Source organism: Anolis sagrei, chromosome 3, assembly GCF_037176765.1.
Source record: "Anolis sagrei isolate rAnoSag1 chromosome 3, rAnoSag1.mat, whole genome shotgun sequence".
Taxonomy (NCBI): Eukaryota; Metazoa; Chordata; class Lepidosauria; order Squamata; family Dactyloidae; genus Anolis; species Anolis sagrei.
In genome coordinates this window covers 13,616,802-13,643,311 of record NC_090023.1, presented here as the reverse complement: position 1 = coordinate 13,643,311, position 26,510 = coordinate 13,616,802, and the positions used below count along the sequence as shown (strand labels likewise).

Below are 26,510 nucleotides of genomic sequence, written 5' to 3'. Positions count from 1 at the left end.
CAGGGAGATGGTGGTGGAGTATAAAATTATTATTATTATTATTATTATTATTATTATTATTATTATTATTGAGGCTAGCCATCTTTTACATTTCCCTTAATTCCTCAGTGTGAGACGATGCTGGTAGTGCTGTGGGAAATTAAAGTGCGGTGTCACTAGATCTGGTGGTAGATCAGATGGCTAGCTTCAGAGAGATTTCCTCACATCCCTAGCCATGACTCAGAGCAAACTGTTGGGTAGGGATGCAAAGAAGTCTTGCATCACATTCACAATGTGTTGGGCTGTCATGAGTTCCTTAATACTCATAAAACTGCACGTGTCCAGTATAACAAGACAACGTTCCCTTGCCATGTATGGGTGTGTGTTGGAGGAGGTGGTATCAGCAATATGAAACTATGCCTTTTCCATTTGTGTAGCAAAGGGAATGCACTCAGAACAAGCACGTAAGAGGCTATCAGATGCAAAAGGTGTAAATGACCTATGATGCAGCTCTGTGCAACAAGGCAGCAGCAAGTGTAGTTATGCAAGGATTACAATGTTATGCAATGTATGTACTCTAACATTCCCTTGCAGAGATACATTATGTAAACCCTGCACAACTGCCCTATGAAAAAGCAATATTGGGCAACATATCAGTGTCTGGGTGAAAATCTTCTATGTGCAACCACAGTGTATCTTTGCAATGGACAATGAGCATTGCAACTGCAGTGTACAGTTGCAATACACAGCATGGCTGTATTCACAACTCTGCTTCCGTTGCTGTCAGCAGAATACGTCTTTTATGCCATGGTGATTCATTCAACCTCACTCATAGTACAGTTTATGTCATTAACAGGATGCCAGCCACTAACAGGCTGCATAGGTCACTATCAGAACCCCAGCCACTTTGTGCAAAAATGGTTCAAGTAAAGGAGAAAGCTGTCTAGAGTCTTGACAAAAATACCTTGCTATCTCACAGACAAGGAAAAAAACTGCATTTCCTTATTTTCTCATGCAAAAACAATGCAAAGGAAGATTTGGGCAGAATGCCTGATAGCCATTGACAGCTGGCTCTTCATGGCAAGTGTGCAGTAGTGCCAAGTATTATCTCTGATCATCTTAGGTTATAATAGCCTGTTTTGTTTATCTTCCACAACTAGGGATATAAGCCAGGGCAATTGTGGGTGACCTCAAAAGAAGTATAGCACCTAGATTGAGGGAAATAATAGTATTATTAGGTTCTCCTTTGACTAGCCCACACCTAGAATACCATGTCCAGTTCTGGCCACTGCGATTTAAGAATATTGACAAGCTGGAATGTGTCCAGAGATGAAAACCAAGCCCAATGACAAATGGCTGAGGGAGCTGGGTATGTACAGCTTGGAATATGTACATACTAAGAAGAGACATTATAACCATGTTTCAGCATGTGAAAGGATGTAGTGGGTTGTTGTGGGTTTTTTCAGGCTATATGGCCATGGTCTAGAGACATTCTCTCCTGACGTTTCGCCTGCATCAATGGCAAGTATCCTCAGAGGTAAAAAAAAAAAAAACCTACAATAACCCAGTGATTCTGGCCATGAAAGCCTTCGACAATACAAGGATGTGGTGTTTAAGATAGAACCAACTTATTTTCTGATGCTCCAGAGGTGAATATCATAGAATCACAGAATTATAGAGTTGGAATAGAGATGCGTACCATAAAATAATAGAATTACAAAGTTGGAAAAGACCACAAGGACCAGTTCTATGTCCATGGAACAATGGGTTCAGATTACAAGAAATGTGATTCCACCAAAGACCTTTCTGGTGCTAAAAGGTGTGTATATATTATACAGGCGATCCCTCGTAGCCTGAGGATGATGGTCCTCCAAGTGCAGTGTCTTGGTGGTGGGTCTATAGGTGGCTGTGGAGCCCTATTCTTGATCTGCATATTCTCCCACAGTGAGGACATTGGTTTCCATGTGGAAGGTCCCAGTCAGGGTTGGCTTGATGCACCTTCCTCTTGGCACGTTTCTCCCTTTCACTCTCCATTCATACCTCTTTGAATTCTGCAGCACTGCTGGTCACAGCTGACCTCCAGTTAGAGCACTCAAAGGCCAGCGCTTCCCAGTTCTTCGTGTCTATGCCACAGTTTTAAGGTCGGTTTTAAGCCCATCATTAAATCTCTTTTCCTACCCACCAACATTAAGTTTCCCATTCTTCATATGGGAGTATAATAACTGCTTTGGACAATGGTGATTGGGCATTCAGACAACGTGGCCAGTCCAGCGGAGTTGATGGTGTAGAAGCATCACTTCAATGCTGGTGGTCTTTGCTTCTTCCAGCACACTGCATGTAGAATAGAATCATAGAATCAAAGAGTTGGAAGAGACCTCATGGACCATCCAGTCCAACCCCCTGCCAAGAAGCAGGAATATTGCATTCAAATCACCCCTGACAGATGGCCATCCAGCCTCTGTTTAAAAGCTTCCAAAGAAGGAGCCTCCACCACACTCCAGGGCAGAGAGTTCCACTGCTGAACGGCTCTCACAGTCAGGAAGTTCTTCCTCATATTCAGATGGAATCTCCTTTCTTGTAGTTTGAAGCCATTGTTCCTTGTCCTAATCTCCATGGAAGCAGTAAACAAGCTTGCTCCCTCCTCCCTGTGGCTTCCTCTCACATATTTATACATGGCTATCATATCTCCTCTCATCCTTCTCTTCTTCAGGCTAAACATGCCCAGCTCCTTAAGCCGCTCCTCATAGGGCTTGTTCTCCAGACCCTAGGGAAAGAGGGAGATCCCATTAGAGATACGCTCACTCAAGGATGTCATGGCTGTATGTTTTCAAGACCTGAGCGGGACTGTTCATAACAGGGAGTCTTAGAGTTCTTTCATTGATAGGGTCACAATAAGTTAAAGGTAACCAATTTGTAGTCAAAAAGAACAACAATTGGAAGTCACACCAATAGGATCTATTGGAATAATTCGGCAGTCTCCAACATTCCTTGTTCCTTTTTCTTGTTACTTGACAAGTCTGTTAGTGCCTTGCATAAATTAGCGATAAGTTAATAAAGATAGGAGCCCTTCACCCCATTAAAAACCAGCATGCATGCTTAGCAGGCAGTTCTCAATTAGAGCCTGCATAAACGGCCTGCGAATACTGTCCTGATTTATGTTAGGATGCTTTATGAGCTCATTTAAGTCAGATCATTTCAGCTATCTTGTGTATGATTATTAGTTTTGGTTTCCTCCACTGCTAATGGAAGAGAAATGATCGTGGCATTCGCCCAGCTTTCAAAGTGTTTTCAAGTTCATAAGGGAATTGTTTGGGAAAAGTCCAACTCACTCTGCATGAGTTTGTAATGAAAATAAAACCAAAGGCCTCCAAATGAAGCACTTGATGCGCTCATTATCCTGGGCCAAATGTTGCTTCTGTTAATTGCCAAGCTGATAAGCATATTGATGGAGATAGGAGTCAGCCTTCCATCTTTTTCCCTCTTTGCCCTTCTTCCAATTCTTGCTGATCTTTCATTCTTCCCTGGCTTAAATCTTTCTTGAAATATTGTATCCTTTTGATTAGAGATGGGAAGAAACGGCTGCTACTGTTTCCTGTTTTCAACCTCAAATTCTTTCATCTGAAGGCATTTGTTGATTTTGGTAACGTCTTCAAAAATAAAGGTTATTTAATTAAAAATGCTTCATTTGCTCGAGCCAGATCTAGTCATTTCATCTACTCCCACATGGCTTGGAGAAGTCTATGTGTTGTAACAGTTTATAGTTTATTCACTGAAGATACGAAGACTCTCAGAAAAAAAGGCATGCCAACTCTGTCTCAATAGAGTTACCTAATACATCTCTATCTCCAATACATAGGAATCAAAAGTCAGATTTTTCACAATTTGATCATGAGCAAACAGATCTGTCTAATGTATTGTTGAAAGATTTCATGGCTGGAATTGCTGGGTTGTTGTAAGTTTTCTGGGCTGTATGGCCATGACCCAGAAGCATTATCTCCTGACGTTTCGCCTGCATCTATGGTGGGCATCCACAGAGGTTGTGAGATCTGTTGGAAACTAGGAATATGGGGTTTATATATCTGTGGAATGTCCAGGGTGGGAAAAAGAACTTTTGTCTGCTTGAAGGCAAGTGTGAATGTTGAAATTGGCCACCTTGATTAGCATTGAATAGCCTTGCAACTTAAAAGCCTTGCTGCTTCCTGCCAGGGGGAATCCTTTATTGGGAGGTGTTAGCTGGCCCTGATTGTTTCTTGTCTGGAATTCCTCTGTGTTTGAGTGTTGTCCTTTATTTACTATTATGATTCTTCAAAACCCCAAACTGCTCTCACTAACACCCTTTCCAAGCTCCAACTCTCAACTCCAAACTGGCAATCTGAGAACTCAAGCCTCAGTTTAAAAGTCACTTTTTTCCTTCAGAAAACTGCCCCCATCATTCTAGCTAATTCTAGTAGTATAACTTTCCCTCCAAGACTAGAACACGCCCACTTAAGGCAAACCTAACCTAGGATGGCATCTCCCTGGTTCTCTAAAATGGCTTCTCCAGACCCACTCTCTTAGGCCCTAGTTAGCTTTCCAAGGTAAGGGATTCATTACAAATGGCTTAAGGAGATGATTGTGTTCAGCTTGGAGAACAGAAGGCATAGGCTGACTTCATGTTGCTGGGATTTGTAGACTGCTGCCTCATGTGTTGAGCCATTGAACTGCAAAAAGGCACCTTGAGGAGTCTTTAACAGCCTCTCTAAACTACAAACCCCAGAATTTTGCAGGAGGCAGAAACTGGATTTAAAGTGGATTCATTATCTAGTGTGATTTTTCTCCATTCACCTAGATTTGTCATTGGATCCTCCTGGATCAGAAGACATATAAGGGAGCATCTTGTTGCATTTGTACCTTGATTGAACAAGGAGGTCTTTCTGCATTAATTTTGAATTGATTTCATTCCCAGTTGTTTTTGGGAAAGAATGTGAGGGAAGGAGACACTTTGAGGATCATGGGAGCAGGAAACAGAGTAGGGGGTCAAACGTGACTGGTCCTAATTCAAAGTGAGACTGTGTCTTTAATAATTTAGTTCAAAATTTTTGTTGTGGGGTTCCTTCCGGTTATTTCCAATTTATGTCAACCTTAAAGTGAACTTGTCATGGGTTTTTCTTGTCAAGACTTGTTTTCTTCTGAGGCTGACATTGCCCCAGATTAACCATGGTTGAGCTGTAATTGGAACCCTGCTTTCCAGATTTGTCGTCCAACACTTAAACTTCTGCACCACAAAGGTTCCCAAAATTACAGAACCAGAAAATCATAGAGTTGGAAGGGGTCCTATGGCCATTCCGGCCAACTGTCCCCATTCAATACAGGAATTCTAATTAGAGTTGTCCAAACAGTTTTTGAATTTGAGTTACAGTGGGGGGGGGGGGTATTTGTACAAGTTCTCCCACTTAAAAAGAAGAGAGAGGTCTGTAATTAACATCATAGGTAGACCTCAACTATGAGAGACAACATGAGAAAACACATCCAGAAAATCTCATTCTCTGATTTTTATTGAATTTATTTGCAAATTATGGTGGAGAATAAGTATTTGGTGACTTTCAAGCAATCAAGATTTCTGAGTCTCGCAGATCTGTAACTTCTTCTTTAAGAGGCTCATTCTCTAGTGTGATGAAGTAGGTGAATTTTACAGGAGCAATAATTAGAAAATGGAAGAGAGACAAGACCACTGATACGAGATCCTTCGATCCGGGGCTCCGCGCAAGATCTAACCCCGTGGGGTCAAAATGATCACAAGAATGGTGAGCAAAAATCCCAGAACCACACCTAATGAATGACCTGCAGAGAACTGGGACCAACGTCACAAAGGCTAACATCAGTAACACACTACGCCATTGCCAGGGACTGAGGTCCAGCAGTTCCAGATGTGTCCCCCTCCTTAAACCATTACATGTACAGGGCCAACTGAAGTTTGCTAGAGGGCATTTGGATGATACAGAAGAGCATTGGGAGAATGTTATATGGTCAGATTAAACCAAAGTAGAACTGTTTGGCAGAAACACAACTCGTCATGTTTGGAGGAGAAAGAATACTGAGTTTATTTATTTATTTATTTATTTGCTTTATTTCTATACCGCATTTTTCAGCCTAGATTAGGCGACTCAATGCGGTTTACAAAGTGCAAGTTATACAGTAATATACAGTTAAAAACACATCACACATTACAACAAAATCAACAATTATTATCAATTCCTTATCAATTCATGACGCCTCAACAGAACAAGATTCATCCTCATAATCCTTGTGCCATTCCTATGTTCAATTTTATCGACTTCCTGTGTTCAGTTGTTCAGTTGCACTGATTAGCCAAACGCTTGCTCGTAGAGCCAAGTCTTGACCTTCCTCCGAAACGCCAGCAACGAGGGGGCCTGTCTGATGTCAACCGGTAGGGCATTCCATAGCAGAGGGGCTACCACCGAGAAGGCCCTGTCTCTCGTTCCCTGTGATGCAGGCGGGACCGAGAGCAGGGCCTCCCCGGACAATCTTAATGTCCGCGCCGGTTCATAGGAGGAGATGCGTTCGGAGAGGTAAGAGGGGCCAGAACCGTTTAGGGCTTTGTAGGCTAATGCCAGCACCTTGAATTGTGCCCAGTAGCAAATTGGCAGCCAGTGGAGCTGGCTCAACAGAGGAGTGGTATGCTCCCTGAGTGCCGCTCCTGTTAATAACCTGGCTGCCGAGCGCTGGACCATCTGAAGCTTCCGGGCAGTCTTCAAGGGCAGCCCCACGTAGTTGCATCTAAAGAACACCATCCCTACTGTGAAGGGGTGGCAACATCATGCTTTGGGGCTCTTTCTCTGCAAAGGGACCAGGGCGACTGATCCGCATACATGAAAGAATGAATGGGCCATGTATCGTGAGATTTTAAGTGCAAACCTCCTTCTATCAGCAAGGGTAGTGAAGATGAAACGTAGCTGGGTCTTTCAGCATGACAGTGATCCCAAGCACACCGCCAGAGCAATGAAGGAGTGGCTTCATAAGAAACATATCAAGGTCCTGGAGTGGCCTAGCCCGTCTCCAGATCTCGACCCTATAGAAAACCTTTGGAGCAGTGGTTCTCAACCTGGGGTCCCCAGATGTTTTTGGCCTTTGCTTATTTATATACCGCTGTATCTCAGGCCCTTCAACTCCCAGAAAGCCTATCAGCTGGTAAAGTGGATGGGGTTTCTGGGAGTTGTAGACCAAAAACATCTGGGGACCCCAGGTTGAGAACTACTGCTTTGGAGGGAGTTGAAAGTCCATGTTGGCCAGTGACAGCACCAAAACATCACTGCTCTTGAGGAGATCTGCATGGAGGATTGGGCCAACATACCAGCAACAGTGTGTGCCAAGCTTGTGAGGACTTTCAGAAAACGTTTGACCTCTGTCATTGCCAATAAAGGATATATGACAAAGTATTGAGATGAACTTTTGTTATGGACCAAATACTTATTATTCACCATAATTTGCAAATAAATTTGTTAAAATCAGACAATGTGATTTTCTGGATGTGTTTTCTCATGTTGTGTCTCATAGTTGAGATCTACCTATGATGTCAATTACAGGCCTCTCTCATCATTTTAAGTGGGACAACTTGTACAATTGGTATCTGACGAAATACTTTTTCCCCACTGTATCTTTTGAATGGGGTCGAAACAAGAGTCTTGTTAATATGAACACTGAAATCAGTTTTTGTGGCATTACAAAATGCAAAACAATCCCACAATTGTAATGCTGATTTGGAGGCAATTCCAAACTTGGAGGTCCCATACTTTAATCAATCTGAGGACAGAAGAGACTAAACACAGCCTGCTTTGTGCCTTTGTAAACTTCCAAAAATAAATAACTGATTCCTGGATTAATTGATGTTATGCCAGGAGCTGTACAACTTAAAAATCAATCATCTAGCCAGTGGTATAGAAGCCTTCTTGTGGAAGGAAGAGTTAACATCTCGAGTTGATTAGTAAATCTCTCCCGGGAAATTACATTGTGGGTTTGGGAGTGCTGCAAAGGCCAAAAACGAGTATTGCGAGGTTTAACCCAGATGATGTTTTGTCAGCAGCTCTCTGAGCTGTTCTACCAATTATGAGGATTAAATAGCCCTGTAGTGGAAGAAAAGGGAAAACTCTTGAGATCTTTACAATATGTAGTATTAGTCAGTGAAGCAAATGCCATACATTCAGCTCCATCTCATCTTGCGTAGCCAAATGTTCGTTTTCACTCGGCATTGCTTTGTTCATAAATCTTTGAAAATGTACTTGAAGTTGTATAAAGGGCACACAGGTCTTTGTATAGATGTGACATCATTTGGCAAAAGTGCTTTTCTGGTCAAGGAACCCACCTCCCACACACGAATCTTGCGCTAAGTCTACAAATGCAATTGTCTGACGTAAGAAAGACATTTCAGTTTTAATTCTTTAGTGTTCAAATTGTTGTGGTCTATGGAATATTTCATTTTTATTAAAATATATATTTTTTAAAATCTCGCATGGCTCGAGAGCAGTACGTGTAAAAAAGACCTTGGAGTCCTTGTAGACAACAAGTTAAACATGAGCCAACAATGTGATGTGGTGGCAAAAAAAGCCAATGGGATTTTGGCCTGCATCAAGAGGAGCATAGTGTCTAGATCTAAGGAAGTAATGCTACCCCTCTATTCTGCTTTGGTTAGACCACATCTGGAATATTGTGTCCAATTCTGAGCACCACAATTGAAGGGAGATGTTGACAAGCTGGAAAGTGTCCAGAGGAGGGCAACTAAAATGATCAAGGGTCTGGAGAGCAAGCTCTATGAGGAGTGGCTTAAAGAACTGGGCATGTTTAGCCTGAAGAAGAGAATGCTGAGAGGAGACATGATAGCCATGTATAAGTATGTGAGATGAAGTCATAGGGAGGAGGGAGCAAGCTTGTTTTCTGCTGCCCTGGAGATAGGACGTGGAGCAACGGCTTCAAATTACAGGGAAGGAGATTCCATCTGAACATTAGGAAGAACGTCCTGTCTGTGAGGGCTGTTCAGCAGTGGAACTCTCTGTCCCAGAATGTGGTGGAGGCTTTTAAACAGAGGCTGGATGGCCATCTGTTGAGAGTACTTTGAATGCATTTTTTCTGCTTCTTGGCAGGGGGTTGGACTGGATGGCCCATGAACTCTCTTCCAGCTCTATGATTCTATAATTTCCAGGAGCTCTTCTTTCATGTAAAAACATTTGTGCATGCATTCATGAAGGGCACATGTGTAAAATAAGATTGCGTCTAAACTGTATAATTAATGCAGCTTAACACTGTTTTTCATGGCTCCATACTATAGAATCATGAGAGTTGTAGCTTTACAAAATCTTTTAGCCTTCTCTACCAAAGATTGCTGGTGCCTTATCAAAACAACTCCCAAGATACCATAGCCTTGAACCATGGCAGTTCAAGTGGTGTCAAACTTCATTCATACTACAGAGTCAATGCATTCTAAAATTGCCACTCGTCTAGAAGTAGTTACAAGGGATATATACAAATGGGATAGAGATCTAGTAATTGTGTGTTGCAACTGACAATTACGTTTTCATTAAGGACTTCAATTTTTCAATATTGCATTTTTAATCTGTATGTGATTTTGTTAATCCTATCATCAGCTGCCTTGAGCCCTAGTCTTGGGAGAAAGATAGGAAATATATTGAAGCAAGACATTGATTAACAAATAAATAACTTTACCTGATAACTTATTTAGCACAACTTGAAAAAGTTGCCTTTTAAGACTATAGCTCCCATAATCCCTTGGTTCTCCTATTTTGTTATTCTTTCTTCTAGTTCAGTGGTTCTCAACTACCAGAAATCCCAGCCAGTTTACTAGCTGTCAAGACCCAGAAGCCTCAAGAACGCCAAACACAATATAAAAGGTCCAAACACAGGTTTATTGAACACAAAAAGGCTTTAGAGACACTTGCTTCAGTGTCTCTAGCACAAACTAAAAGTCTATAGCAACCGCTACGTAAAAAACTCAATTTAAATATAATCCGTTTATCCCAGAGTATAATCTGGGATAACAAAAATATACAGCAATCTGATTGTAATTCAAAATGTCCAAAAGGCACCAAAAAACAATGTGGGAGCAAGCAAAATCAGAGTCCAAAGGCAGTCCGTAGTCTAGGCACGTCCGAAGTAAGAAAAAGCAGTCTAAAAAGCGTAGTCGTTGTCAAAACATGGTCCGTAGACAAACAGGGAGAGTTGTAGTCAGCACTTACGAAGTAGCAGCCGGAAGTCACGGAAACACGAAGATCTATAGTCCAAGGACCCAAGCTTGAGAGTAATAGCAGGAACAAAGATATACACCAGAAATGACACTTTGCCTTCTGCAAAGACCCATTGAAACCAAACCAACTTATATCCTAAAGCTCCTAATCAGAGGATGAACTGCTCCCCACCCCTTCATCCTCACTTTCAGATGCCCCATTCCCTGCAGCTGAGCACTGACGCCCATCTCTCCACCTTTGCCAGCGTCTGTCAAGACTTAGATCCTCCCAAGTGTTCCCCGATTGCCACTCTTCTGCAAAAAAAGTCATCACTGGAGGTAGGCTGAGTACAGGTATCCCTAATTTCCTGTACACGGGTCCAGTCCAAATCACCCTCCTCCTCAATGTCACTCCCAGTCCCATCACTCCTTTCAAAACCCATAAAATCTTCATCTTCTGTTGGAGCGCTAAGTATATCACGGATACGCTTCCTTTGGAGCTCCTCATCAGATTCTTGTTCACGAGTAGCCCGCTTAACTCTCCTGCTTTCCTCTCCTTCCCCCATTTCACAGTCTGAGAAACCCTTGAAGGATTCAGAATCAGTTGGAGCCATGAATATGTCTCTAATCCACTTTCGCTGCTGCTCCTCCTCCAACACCTGCGCAGCCCTCGTCTTCCTTCTACTGGTAGTAGTAATGTTACTATCACGCTGTACTACAACACTAGCTGTTAGGATTTCTGGTAGTTGAAGGCCAAAACATCTGGGGACCCACATGTTGAGAACCACTGGCATAAAGTATATGATTTTTTTTTTTTTTTGCAAATGCAAATATATTTTCCACACATGGCCAACTCTCTGTATCCATGGATTCAACTATTTATGATGTGAAAATGTTTTCAAAAATTTCCTGAAAGCAAAACATTATTTTACAATTTTATATAAGAGGTGCCATTGTATATCATACAACATGAGAATCCACAGATTTTGGTTTCCATGGTGGGTAATGAAACTATTGGACATGAAGTTTCCTCTGTGTTCATCTTTTACTTCAATGCCTTCTTCCAACTAAATGAATCTTCTCTCTTTTTCTTGCCAAAAACGTTTGTTGTACCCAAATTCAAATCAGATAATTGTCTGTAAACACCACAACTAATGGTAAACTTGTAGTTTCTAATGATGTCTAATCAACTTTAGAACTAAGAACTGAACTGCCTGTTTGGGGGAGCATGCAGTAATTTGCAACTCTTCTCTCAATGACCATGTTGATGAAGGGTGTGGTTTTATTTTATTTAAAAAAAACCTGTCTGAACAGCAGCCTGTTCAGTGAGTTTTTTTGCAATTCCCTTCTCTGCCTTTGGCAGGTTGGAAATCCTCTTGCATCTGAGTTGTTGTAGCAGTCTGTTTGAAAAAGGTGGAATTTTGCCTCGCGGACTTGTTATAACTCTTTAATTTGTTGGTGTGTGTGCGTCAAAGACAAAGAAAGCTGGAGAGGGACCGAGAGGGAGAAGGAGATGAAAGTTGTTTGCAACATAGCAAATTTGGAATGAGCTTTTTAGGAGGTATGTGTTGCAACTGGTCTTCTTGCATAAATGCAAGCCGGCTTCAAGTGTTTTGCGAGCTACTCTTCGGAGACTTGGATTGATGGGTGGCAAATCCTGATGTGATTTTTTTTTAATAGACAGTGAAACTTTCCTCCTCTTTCCTCCAAAGTCGTTGGGAAATCTATGATCTGTGTGAGACTTCAGCTTGCATTCTACAGCATTTTTGTGGGAGGGTGAGATCTTCTTAAGACTTCAAATATCTTGTGACAATCCCTACAGTTTGGTGACCATACAAGTTCTGTTTGAGCCAGGAATACAGAGTAAGTATTGGCATCTTGATCATTCTTTGGATCCAGAGGGACTAGGGTTGAAAGAAATCTCACCCATTTCTCCTTTCCGCTCCACTAAACTGAAAGGAGAAATTACAGCGTCTGCTGACAAGTCAATTTCTTTCTCTTAGAACACTTTGACTCTTCTTTGTATGTCTTTGGGAAAAAATGGGGCACCTGTTTTCTGTCTTGGTATGCAGTTTGCTGATGTGGACAAAAATTGCATTTAATCCTGGTGTTTACCTACCATTATATCCTTTTCAAGTGACAGAAATAACTTTCCAGGTGCTAAGAGTTTTGAAAGTATAATAAGTATTTAAAGAAGCAATGTATTAATGAGATATAGCATCAGAACTGCTTTACAAAGGAGTCAGTGCATATCAAGTTGGAAGTTATTTTGCGGAAAGGCCATTGAAAGCACTGGGATGTAAGAAGTTGCTACATACTACATTTGACTGTTTATGTCTCAGTATTTTATACTTTTGTCTAAAAGGGGGCTTTTGTGTTAGTTTCTTCTGATATGTGCATTTGCTCCTTGTTTAGCTAAACATACCAGGTCAAAAAGATGCCCAAGCATGTGAGGTGGGAAAATGCACAGTACCGCCCTCCACCACAAACTACTTGTTGGTCCATCAACATTTCCTTAGTGCCTAATTTCTTGCTCTAAGGATCCTTTATTATGAAAATGGTTGACTCATTTTTGCCTCTCTGTGCAGTCATAGATCTGATAAATGCCACTGACATTTAATAAAGAAGTTTCTACTGCTGAGATCAGATGATGGAGGGTGTTTCTCAACATTTGTGTACACTGCTGTTCAGTTCGTTTTTGGCTCCTTCTGTTTCTCTGTTCCCCATTACTGTTCTTTAGTTTCTAAAGCGAAGGTCAGTCTTCTTTCTGTACTGCGGTAAGGTCTATTAGCATTATTGATACTATTCTTTTAGGTAGTGCCATTTTGCCAAGTTGTCTTTTGATCTGCCCACTCCACTTCTGAGTCTGTTCAGAGACTTCCAAGTTGCCCTAAAAGAATCCCACACCTTGTGTGACTGTGGAGCAGAGCAGACAACTCCGCATCTGTATGCTTGTCCACTATGCCCTGCCTCATGTACAGAGGAAGCCCTAAATGGTTTGGTACCTGCTTATCTTTGTGATCGCCTCCTCCCCTATGAACCAGCACATACCTTGAGAACATCCAGGGAGGCACTGCTCTCTCTCTGTCTGCCGTCTCAAGCACGGACTGAGAGGGCCTTCTCAGTGGTGGCCGTTTGGCTCTGGAACTCCCTCCCTAGGGAGATCAGACCGGCTCCTACTTTGTCCTCTTTCCAGAGACAACTAAAAATCTGGACATTCTGGTGTGCTTTTGATTAAGCAGTCCACTAGTAATTTTCCTACCCCTACTTTAAGTTTAGCACTTTACGTCAGCCCCTCTTATCATCCACCTCAGCACTTTTGATGACAGTATCTCCTACCTTGCCTGCTTGTTTGTTGCACTTTCCTTGCGCTTCTTCAGAATGTATTGCACTCATTGAATCTGTACCTCAGCTATGTTATTTTTTCTCAGCCATATTGTTTTGATGTTGTTTACAATTGTGATTATTTTATATTTTGTCTGATGTTTTTAATTGGTTGTGTTCCGTTTGTAATTTTTTGGGCTTGTCCCTTGTAAGCTGCCCCGAGTCCCTTTGGGGAGATGGTTTGCAGGGTATAAAAATAAAGTTGTTGTTGTTGTTGTTGTTGTTGTTATTATTATTATTATTATTATTATTATTATTATTAATTGTTGGAGGCTACAGACAATTCCGGGGAGCGGCATGAGCTTCCGCTGTCAGCCCTAGCTTCTGCCAATCTAGCAGTTCGAAAACATGCAAATGTGAGTAGATCAATAGGTATTGCTCCGGCGGGAAAGTAACGGCGCTCCATGCAGTCATGCCAGCCACATGACCTTGGAGGTGTCTACGGACAACGCTGGCTCTTCGGCTTAGAAATGGAGATGAGCACCACACCCCAGAGTCAGACATGACTGGACTTAATGTCAGGGGACTACCTTTACCTTTGCTTACAGACAATGCCATTGCCGTTGCCCATTTTTGATCAAAAGACATTTAGCCGCCTGTGCTCCTTCTATTTTTATCAGTTTTATACTAATTTATGCAATATTTATGAAATGAAATAAATAAATAAATTGGTACTATTGAAGCCATATTGAGATGTAATGATTTACTGCAGACTCCGAAGCAGATGTGTTTGGGGATGAGAGACCACCATTTTGAGAAGGATATTGACAAGTTGGTGATAAGAATGGGAAGAGTTGACATTGTTGGACATATTCCACTTGGTGAAGAGTAGGCTGAGTGGTGGCATGATAGCACTCTTTAAATGGATTTCAAGGGCTGTCACAGAGAGAAAGAGACAGGTCTGTTTTTCCCTTCCTAGAAAGTAGAACCAGGTCTAATGAGTTTGATGTTCTAGGAGAGTAGATTTCAATTGAACATTCTAGATAGCTACTAAGAGTTGTTGGGCAGTGAAACCAATTCCCTAGAGCAGTGTTTCTCAAGCTGTGTTCCTCCAGGTGTTTTGGACTTCAGCTCCCAAAAATCCTAGCTAGTATACCAGCTGTTAGAGATTGTGGGCGCTGAAGTCCAAAACACCTAGAGGAACACAGTTTGAGAAACTGACTTAGAGAGATAGGGTCTCCTTTTCTGACATCTTCAGAAAGAAGCTAGACTGCTTGAAATCCTTCCAACTCTTTCATTCTTACATTGCCATTCATAAGAGATTTCCAAGCTGATTTTTTAGTGTAGTGTGATGGCAAATGGAGGAGACACCACTCCTCATGTACCTCATCAAACAGGAAATCCACTTCTATCCAACATGTTGACATTTCTACAGAAACTCTACCAAGATTGCAAAAATCCCTAGGATAAAAGTGCAGCAAAGATGGAAGATAATTTCACATGTGACTCCACTCACATCAGATAATCACAAGGGAATAATAGAAAGTGAGGTCAGAGTTTGCCAGTATGTGACTCACTGTTTTAGTTCGGCCATTAACCCTGTCCAATTGTTCAATTTGACAATATATGGCTACCACATTGCTGCTCAAGCACGTGCCTTTGACCTTTGGATGCCCTGAGATATAACTGTAGCAATCCTATGAATAAATGCCAGCCTTTTTGTATTCTTGAGACACTGTACCTTTAATCCAACCATCAGCCAGTCGTTTTCTTTACTGATTTGGTGTTGGAAAAACCAATGAAATCTGAGCTTGGCTTTGCCAAACTATGTGGGAGAAACACTGCCTAAGGAAATCATATAGAGCAGAGTTTCTTTTAAAATACACACAGGTTCACTGTATCTGATTCCTATCTAATCTGATATCCTTGCTCATCTTTTAATTGATAGTTCTTGTACTGTAGGGATGGGTGAGAAAGGTATTCATTTACTTCTGTGCGCCTTCAACTTGTTTCCAACTTATGGTGACCTGAAGGCAAATTGGGTGCCAAAAGAGAGAGTGCCAAAAGTCACTGAGTAGGTTTCCATGGCTGAGTGGGGATTGGAGATCCCCATCTGGGCGTCCCCTGAGCAACATTCCTGCAGAAGGCCATTCTCCAGAGCTGCTGCAGTCTAATGCTCAGCCACAATACCATGTTGGCTTATGTGTGTACAAAACTGAATTGAATCATTTCTTAACACCCAAATCTATGCCTTACACCTGAAGACCAAGTGGTGTGGCCTACAGTAAGTGCAAACATAGTATCTTCCCCCTGATATAGTTTGATAAGTCAGCACATTCCTGAGTTGCAGGACCACTCTTACTGCAGCATGATTCACCCATGTGTGGTGGTACAGAGAATCATAGAGTTAGAACGTAACTTATGGACCATTGAATCCTCAATGCATTTCTATCCTGTCCTTCTCACCTCCAAAGACAGACTCAGGATGGCTACCAACAGGCACCATTTGGTGCCGAAGAATACACAACATAATATACACTTGATCTACATTACAATCAGTTATAGATACATTAAAACAATTGGCCATTTCATGTCATCCTCCAAATCAATCCATAGCTATCAGTTCAACAGTCCATTAAAACCATCATCACTCCATTGCAATCGGCTAAAAGAGTAAGTTAAAACCATCTATTCTGCGAATGCTTGATCCCATAACCAGGGTTTGAGCTTTTTCCGAAGGTCATGAGGGGGCAGATCTAATCTTGTCCACAGCCGAGGGCCCACCACCGAAATGCCCTGTCTCTCGTTCCCACCAAATGTGACTGTGATGGTGGCGGGACCGAGAGCAAGGTCTCTCCAGACGATCTTAAGGTCCCTGGGGGTTCGTAGAGGGAGATACATTCAAACAGGTAAGCTGGGCCAGAGCTGTTTAAGGTATTATAGCTACACCTATTTTTGAAGATATCCAGTGAAGTAGACTCCACCACCTATCAGGCTAAGCAATTTGTTCCATTGCAAGACCACTTTTGATGCCCAGAAGTCCTTTCTAATTTTTTATTGAACTCTACCTCTCTGTAATGTACAGCCATTAGATTTGAGTCTACCTTTTGGGGCAGCAGAGAGCAAACCTGCCCTCTCCTCTCTGTGACAGTCCATTAACTATTTCAAGAGAGCAGTCATGTCACCCTTCAATATTCTACTCACCATGTTGAACATTTCCAATTCCCCCAACTTTTGTCCTTCATACCTCTTAGCATTCCTGATGCCCTTCCCTGAACCCAATCCAATTTACCTATCTTGTTCTTAAAGTGAGACACTCAGAACTGAACACAATACTCCATTTGAGGTAGACAAGTGCTGGGGAGAAGTCAGTGGCATGATAGTGTGTAACAAAGCGGTGGCTGTCATGTATCCAACCCTAACCACTTCCTTACTCAGCAGGTTTTCTACCTGACTTTGGTGGAAATTCAGCCATCAGTCAAATCTGTCTCTGTACATGGCATAGGAGGTGGTGCCATCTTGTTCTTCACTTTAGGCAGTAAAATGTCTTTGGCTAGCCTTTCTGTGTTGCAAGCTAAATGGAGCTGATCCTGAATTTCAGGTCTTCAGATGGAAAGCGTTGATTAGTATTCAGTGCAGTGACAAAATTGCTGCTTGGTACATCTGTGGGAGATGGAGGAGAAAGAGGGATACCACACCTTCTGTACTTCTGCTCCATTAAATATTGTAGGTTTGGTATTCTGGCTTGAGTACTAAACCTACAATGAGTCATTGTCGGAGTGGAATCCCTCTCATCAACAAGAGGAATAGAAATGCTCCATCTTGCTGAGGTGTGTGTGTTTTATTAGTAAGGCTCATTATCTTCTAAATGGGAATAGTAGGATCTTTTCAAAGCCATAGCTACTGATCTTTTATACGCATCTGTTATGCCTGCCAACTAAGGCCAGCTCTCCGCTGCAGAAGTAATACAGTTTTTGACGCCACTTTAACTGCCATATCTCAATGCTATGGAATCCTGGGAGGCAACAGCACTCTTTAGCAGAGAAGTTCTTGTAAAATTAGTAGCAACAAACAGCTTGGGGAACTGCTATCAAAATAAGATCAAATATGTCAGCCTAAAGCAGCAGTTGCATCTACACCAGCGTTTCTCAACCTGGGGATCGGGACCCCTGGAGGGGTCACAAGAGGGTGTCAGAGGGGTCACCAAAGGCCATTAGAAAACAGTATTTTCTGTTGGTCATAGAGGTTCTGTGTGGGAAATTTGGCCCAATTCTATGGTCGGTGGGGTTCAGAATGCTCTTTGATGGTAGGTGAACTATAAATCCCAGCAACTACAACTCCCAAATGTCAAGGTCTATTTTCCCCAAACTCCACCAGTGTTCACAATTGGGCATCTTGAGTATCCATATCAAGTTTGGTCCAGATCCATCACTGAGTCCACAGGGCTCTCTAGATGTAGGTGAACTAGAACTCCAAAATTCAAGGTCAGTGCCCACCAAATCCTTCCAGTATTTTCTGATGGTCATGGGAGTTCTGTGTGCCAAGTTTGGTTCAATTCCATCATTGGGGGAGTTAAGAATGCTCTTTGATTGTAGGTGAACTATAAATCCCAGCAACTACAACTCCCAAATGACAAAATCAACCCCCCTCAGCCCCACCAGTGTTCAATTTGGGTGTATTGGATATTTGGTCCAACGAGTGAAAATACATCCTGCATATCAGATATTCACATTATAATTCATAACAGAAGCAAAATTACAGTTATGAAGTAGCAACAAAAATAATTTTATGGTTGGGGGTCATCACAACATGAGGAACTGTATTAAGGGGTCATGGCATTAGGAAGGTTGAGAACCACTGATCTACACTGTAGGGTTAATGCAGTTTGATGCCATTTTAACTGCCATGGCTACGTGCTATGGAGTCATGGGAGTTGTTGGCATTGTTGCATCTGGACACAACTCAAATTTCTGGTCATAACCTATATGGATTTTGGCCAGACTGTCTGAAAGGCCATATCTCCTGATATGGATGGAGTAAGTATGTTTGTTCCAAACCAAAAGTTGGGGATAATGTCTTGGGGAGAGTAGTGGGGGGTTAGCCCAAAATGTTGCATGCAATATGTTTTAGGGTACTTGAATGCTGAAGTCTGTCATGGTTCTGAAAGAATAGTAAAAAGGAAATCAAACCCACTTGAATATGGTTCTTCCAGATACCGCCATCATAGCAAAAGAAAAGGCTCATGTAATAAGGACTTAAATCAATAAATTAGGAAAACATCTCAGTTTTTTCCTATTTCATATGCTGAAAGCAAAAGTGAGCTGCATGCAAGGTGGCAGTGAAGAACACTTCATTGTCAACACCTTTAAATGGATGATGGTGTTAAGAATTGTCCTCTAGGCAGAAATTGTGAGCTAGAAGATGATTCATATTGACGTGATTAACAAAGAGAACCATATATTGAACAAAATGTTTAGAATTTTGCCTTCTTCATTTGCTCAAGACAGAACTGGATCTAAGTTGGCCACTCATTATGCTTCCAGTATTCTGTAATGATACAGGTAGAATATCCCATCCCTGAAATGCTTGGATTTTAGATTTTGCAATTTTTGCATATTTATAATGAAATATCTTGGAGTTGGGACCCAATTAAAAATGAACTTTATTGATGTTTCATATATCCCTTACAAACATAGCCTGATGATGCTTTAATACACAACATGCTAATCATTTTGCGCTGGAAGTTTGGGTGCATTAAACCATTGATATTGAATTCTGAAGGATTTTGGACTTTAGAATTCCAGATAAGAAGTGCTCTGCCTGTAGTATGAACTAGGCCGAGGCCTTAAGACTGGTGTCTTAAATCTATAAATCCAGAAATTATAGAAAATGCCTGAAGGAGATGGCACTCAATACCATTCAGGCAGGCCATGATGTCCTGTGATGAAATATCTGGCTAGTGGTTGCTCTGGTTTCTGGGTCAGGATTACAGACTTCTCCTTCTTTAAATATGTTGTTTAGCTGCAAATGACATCCTGTATGCATACATTCAGTGACACAAATAAGACTGCTGGATGAGCTGGCAAAGTTATAAGGCCCACCAATGACCATGCTACTTAAAAAGACAGTCCCTTTAAGTTTAAGGGATGCAATATGATCTTTATCTCCAGAGGGGTTATATTCCTGAATTTACCATGGAAATAGGAAACTGTGAATAATAGTGAACCCCACTGAAATTAACAAGTTTTGATAGAGCCATGTTGGCGGACCTAGAACATTTCTTGAATCTTCTGTTGGGAGTTTCGAGGTCCTCTAATGCCATTCTGTGATAAACTTCAGTGCGCAATGGTGCAGTGGCACAATGGGTTAAACCCTTGTGCTGGCTGAACTGCTTAACTGAAAGGTTGGTGGTTCGAATCTGTGAGACTGGGTGATCTCTCATCAGTCAGCTCCAGCTTCCCATGCAGAGACATGAGATAAGCCTCTCACAGGATGGTAAAACACCCAGACATCCCCAAGCCAACGTCCCTGCAGATGGCCAATTCTTTCACACCAGAAATGACTTACAATTTCTCAAGTTACTTCTGACATGGAAAAAAATCTGGACAATTAAAAAAATTCCTCAAGATAATATATTCATTGGATGTAGGTATTCTGCATATATTCAAAACTAGAAGTAAACTTCCAGCCACTCCAGGGGTTTTGCTTTCTTGGTTGCATTTTTGATAGTCAATGCACCTCCTATCTCCAAGAGTCCCAAAGGGAGAAAGTTTTCTCCTGGACCTCTAACAAGTGTCTGTTCCTGTTCTAGAGCAGGCATGGGCAATTGTCTCCATCTGAATCAGTGGTGCTCATCATGTGGGTCCCCAGATGTTTTGGCCTTCAACTCCCAGAAATCCTAAAAGCTGGTAAACTGGTTGGAATTTCTGGGAGTTGTAGGCCAAAACACCTGGGGACCCACAGGTTGAGAACCCCTGTTCTAGATGTTTTGACCTACATCTCTCAGTAATCCTAGGATGTTTAATACTCTTAACAACCTTGAGAAGCATAGCCAATGGTAATAGATTATGGGAACACTAGAAACATTAGAACTGGGCATTGCTACTTGATAGTCTCACCTCTCATCTCAGAGGGAAAAGCAAATCTAGGGTTAATAATTCAGAGTTATTTGAGGAAGAAATAGTATACCAAATTGAAATGCACTGATACATTATTTATATTATATTACGTTATATTATATTATTATATTGAACTAAAATGAACAAAGAGCACTTTGCTTTTCGGAGAGGTGAATGCTGCCCAGTGTTGAATGGTGGACGGATGCTTGCCGTAGGTGTATTAATCTCAATAACTAATTTCCTTATGGAATAAAATTCCAGGAGGCAATAGAATGACTTTCAATACAATTTCATTACAGACAGGTTTGCCTCTTAATAGAGTTAGCAAAAAGCATGCTGAGCATACAGGAAAGTTTTGTTGTTGTTGTTCCCCAGGGAACCACTTTTATAAATGACTGCCAATGAGACTTCAGAAATACCTGGCTTTTCCTTATGTACACGAGACAAGGGCATTCCTCCGTTGCATGTCTGTGCCGGCCCCATTCCCTTGAAAACATTCCAATAATCCAAGAATGTGTTTTGTGCTGCTGATGAAATGCTTTCTCCTTTTGAAATCAGACCCTTCAACCTCTCTTCTTGTTATTTCCCCCTTCTCTCCAGAGTCAATGATTGCATCTTGCGGGTGAACGAGGTCGATGTATCGGAGGTGTCGCACAGCAAAGCTGTTGAGGCCCTCAAAGAAGCTGGCTCCATAGTGCGACTATATGTCCGTCGAAGAAGACCTATTTTGGAGACGGTTGTTGAGATCAAACTGTTCAAGGGACCAAAAGGTAATAGTAAAAATGGAACTAATGCCATTATTTATGGGACATTTATGGCTGGATGGCCATCTGTCAGGGGTGCTTTGAATGCGATTGGATGGCCCATGAGGTCTCTTCCAACGCAATGATTCTATGATTCTCTCTCTCTCTCTCTCTGTCTCTCTCTCTTTCCCACCAGCCAGCATGGCCACTGAAGGGAAATCTAGACACACTGGGACTATATTATCTAAACTAACCATTGATGCCTGATTCTGTATATAGTCCACAAAAGGATCTTGTCCAAGTGTGTGTGTGTGTGTATCATACAAAGTTATGTAAGAAAGTAGGGAACTACGTATTCCTGCATTTGGGCCTTCACCACATTCTCAGCTTCATAAACCATGGTTTGTTTAGCCTTGGAGGAATAATAGTTTATGAAATAATAGATGCACGATTCCTCTTTCCCTTGTAGTTGGCTGCAAAGAGCTAACTTGCGTTGCATCACCATTTCACATTATATGCAAACCAAGACATCCAGCTTAATGTTAATTAACAAACTATGGTAATAAACTAAAAAATGGTATCGGCAATCTAAGGAAATACAAACACAACCTGCAAATGTGCTACCCTCACATCATTTCTCCCATAGCTTAAGATGGCCATGTTAGACTTGCTTGGAAGCAGTACTACCATTTGGGGCCCTTCCACACAGCTCTATATCCCAGAATATCAAGGCAGAAAATCCCACATTATCTTGAGTGTGGACTCAGATAACCCAGTTCAAAGCAGATGTTGTGGGATTTCCTGCCTTGATATTCTGGGATATAGTGCTGTGTGGAAGGGCCCTCGGATACATTCTTTGGTAACATTGAGAATTATCCCCCTATGTCTTTCCATCAATGCGGAGTTCCCCTCCCTCATCATATAATTTGTTGATAGGAAGGGGAAGTCCACAGAGAGGCAGTTTCAGGGTGCAGTGTATTACAACACTGGCATTCTCTTCCTAGTGTTGATTCATGTCAGATTGCAAGTTGTTTTCATGAGAATGCATACATATTTTGATAAACGCTTTTCTTCCAGTGTGCTTTTTAATATTTTTTTCTCAATGTGCACATTCTCTTCCTATACACAGTTCTATTAATATGGAATATCAGTATGCAAAGGGGTTCTTATAGCACCTTAGACACTAAGTGAGAGAACAAAGTAGTTAGAAGTATACACTTTGGTAGACCAGGGCCCCTTCTACACTGCCATATATAATACAGATTATCTGCTTTGAACTGGATTATATGGCAGTGTAGGCTCAGATAATCTAGTTCAAAGCAGATAATGTGGATCACCTGCTTTGATAATCTTGGTTATATGGCAGTGTAGAAGGGGCCTTAGTCGACTTCATCGGAGGAAGTTGACTTTGTCTGTGAGAGCTTTGTTGTTGTTCATTCGTTCAGTCATTTCCAACTCTTCATGACTTCATGGACCAGTCCACGCCAGAGCTCCCTGTCGGTCATCACCACCCCCAGCTCCGTCAAAGTCAATCCAGTCACTTCAAGGATACCATCCATCCATCTTGCCCTTGGTCGGCCCCTCATCCTTTTTCCTTCCTTTTTCCCCAGCATCGTTGTCTTCTCTAAGCTTTCCTTTCTTCTCATGATGTGGCCAAAGTACTTCATCTTGGCCTCTACTGTTCTTCCCTCCAATGAGCAGTCAGGCTTTATTTCTTGAAGTATGGACTGGTTGGATCTTCTCGCTGTCCAAGGCACTCTCAGAACTTTCCTCCAGCACCACAGTTCAAAAGCATCTATGAGAGCTCATGCCTCCAATTTTGTTCTCTCATGCCCCTTCTGCTTGGAACTGGAATATATGGCAGTGTGGACTCAGATAACCCAGTTCAAAGCAGATATTGTGGGATTTTCTACCTTGATATTCTGGGTTATATGGCTATGTGGAAATTCTCTCAGTCTGTAAAGTGCTACAGGATCCCTTTGCCAACAGATAACAAATGAAAAAAATCTTATTTTTACCTACTCCAGAGACTAAGACACAGACTAAAGGCATCAAATTAGTCTCCTCCTAAACATTAGGAGGAACTCCTTGAGCATGAAGAGGAGGCTAGAGTCTCCTTTGAAGGTCTTTAAACACAGGTTGGATGGCTTTCGTGTTGTATTCTTTCAGGAAATGAGATTGGAGTAGATAACTCTTGTGGCCCCTTCTAACACTGTGATTCGGTGTGGTTCTGTTCTGTACTTTCATGAAAAATGGGCAGTTTGTTGGAGTAATGCATCTATTATGGGAGCAAAATGGCTTTTTCTGGACGCCTACGGATGGGCTAACACAGCAAGAATGCACCATCCTAAGTGGTGAAAGTAGGCAGGAAAGAATTAAAGCATTGGGAAATTTAGGTAATCAGAGCTGACAGGGTTTTTTTTTTCTGCCTCCAATCAGCTTTTGTGTGACCCTCAGAAAAGTGCAATTGCAAGCATAGGGCATGTACAGGATTTGGCTCTTTGTCTCCTTCTCCCACATCAAGGTTCTGCAAAGACCATCTTTGAACAGGACTGGATTGAAACAGGTATTCGGCACAAGGCTTAATCCTTAAGAACTCCGTGTTGAAAAGAACTAAATTTAGCATATCCGTTAAGCTTTTGATAAGGCAGTAAGAAATAATTAAGCTTGACTTTACAAGTAAGTATGCTGGAGAAAAAGAAATTAAATGCTTTAGTTTGATGGGGGAAATCCTCACAAGCTTCTCATTTCCAGTTTTGCTGCCTGGAACAATTTTGCTTTACTCGCTGTGTGTGAGAGAGATTATTTTTTGAAAAAAAAACTTTTATAACAAGCTGGAGCTCTTACCCCCTGGCATTTCAAATATTGATTTTATCATCCAAGCATTCTGGGTATGAGGTTTAGTTGGAAACATTCACATTAGTAACCCAGGTGCTGGTTAAATTCCCATCTCATTGTTACAGAGGGGAGCTTGATTAGAAAGCAGTTGGATTTCAGGCACCAGGTGGAGAGGTTTCATGGTCTGAGCTTCCTCCAAACAAAAATATTTCTTGGATGTAGAAAAATAGTACGTTAGAACAAAACCATTCTTCTTCCTGTATAGTAAGTGTATAGCATTCTATCCAGTGTAAAACATTCTATCTGGTAGAGATTTTTAGGATATGAGGAGACATTCCAACATGCAAGTTTCCACCTGTAATTTGTAGTGGCACACCACAAACCAAAATTGTCCCTCATTCCTCATGAAGTAAAATTTCAAGCAAAGTAATATTTCTTCTCCTTGAACTCTTTACACATCATCAGTTGTCATGAAACCCTATTCAGATTTTTTTTTCTACTCCTCCACCCTGTTCAGATTTTCTCCATTTTTAAGCTAACTCTGGCCCCTTCCACACGGCTGTATAAAATCCACATTGAACTGGATTATATGGCAGCGTGGATTCAGATAACCCCCAGTGGCACAATGGGTTAAACTCTTGTGCCGGCAGGACTGAAGACCAATAGATTGAAGGTTTGAATTCTGGGAGAGCACAGATGAGCTCCCTCTGTCAGCTCCAGCGCCCCATGTAGGAACATGAGAGAAGCCTCCCACAAGGATGGTAAAACATTAAAACATATGGCCTTCTCAGTGGTGGCTCCTCGGCTTTGGAATTCCCTCCCTTAAGAGATTAGATCTTTTCCCTCCCTCCTGACCTTTAGAAAACTAACAAAAACCTGGCTTTGGAATATGCATTTGAGGATTGAGTCAATAACCCGCGTCCACATGGAAGGATGATGAAGAATTGTGATTTTATTGACGACTTGGCTTGTGTAATGTGATTATGTTTTTATTGTACTTATATTTTAATGTGTAATGATGATGCACTGTGCTGTTTTGTATATTACTGTATATGAACACATGTTGTGAACCGGCCTGAGTCCCTCCTTGGAGGTGAGAAGACCGGTATATAAAACTTCTAAATAAATAAATCCCATGGGCAATGTCCTTGCAGACAGCCAATTCTCTCACACTAGAAGCAATTTGCAGTTTCTCAATTAAAAAAAGCAGATATTGTGCATTATCTGGCTTGATACTCTGTGTGATATGGCTGTGTGGAAAGGCCCTCTATGTCCGTTTCTAACTGAATTGATCTCTATCTCTGACTGGTTCCACACAACCATATAATCCAGAATACCAGGGCAGGAAATCCCTCAATATCTGCTTTGAACTGGACTATCTGAGTCCACACTATCATATATTCCAGGTCAAAGCAGAAAATGTGGGATTTCCTGCCTTGATATTCTGGAATATAGTGATGTGTGAAAGGGCTCTAAGCGTGGCTCTACACTGACCAGCTATTCTGGGACTGATCCAGCATGGCATATGTTGGATTGACCCTGATATGGATCAGACAGCCACCCTTACTTTGCCTGCAGTGACACTGGTCAGGGCAATAAAGTGATGGCAGACAGGTAGGTCCCATTTTGCAGCCAGAGACTACAACAACACAGCAGATGGGAAGGTACAGTAAATACCAGCACCCTGTCTCCAGGTTTCTTGAGCCTTGGGAAGCATTGAAAAGCAATGAGAACAGTTGTGGATGATTCCAGAACAGAAACAGCCCAACTATTCAGATGAGCTAAAAGTTGAGGGATACTCCAGATTCTGGGAAAGAATTTGAACTGTCCCCTGGCTTTGTCATATTAAGGGGGCCTTGCCCCACATTATCTCAGATCAGCTACATCTGGCATTTGGATGCCAAGGTGTCACATTGCCAAGGCTCTGCCTTATTGAGGTAGAGATGAACCAAACAAATACCTAGTTTGTGTTAAACAATTTAATTAAAACAGCACTTACTTTCTGACTGTTTTAATAGCCCAAAATATAAAACATAAAGATTGCACTCAGCCTCAGAATATAAAACAAAAACAGCAAGCACTGTTGCAAATTCAAGATAACTCCGTAATCAATTGGTCCAGTCCAGTGGTCAAACACCAAGAGTTCAGTAAACAAAATACAGGGATCAAGAGTCTATACCATTGACAAAAGCCAGTCCAAGATTCAAGGTTCCAGGATTACAAAGGTTCAGTAGACAGGACACCGAAAATCGACAAACCTGGGGAAAAACCAGCAGC

The 26,510-nt window shown here is 41.7% G+C and overlaps 1 protein-coding gene across 23 annotated transcripts in view; it reads left to right on the top strand.

The window, feature by feature from the left end:
- The window catches only part of DLG2 (discs large MAGUK scaffold protein 2), a 1,355,349-nt gene that overhangs the window by 1,016,353 nt on the left and 312,486 nt on the right, over positions 1-26,510 (top strand). For all 23 annotated transcript variants that reach the window (XM_067466492.1, XM_067466491.1, XM_067466494.1 and 20 more), the window contains one exon: positions 21,253-21,422. In XM_067466492.1, coding sequence (XP_067322593.1) covers positions 21,253-21,422 — 170 coding nt within the window. The remainder of the gene's footprint in view (positions 1-21,252; positions 21,423-26,510) is intronic.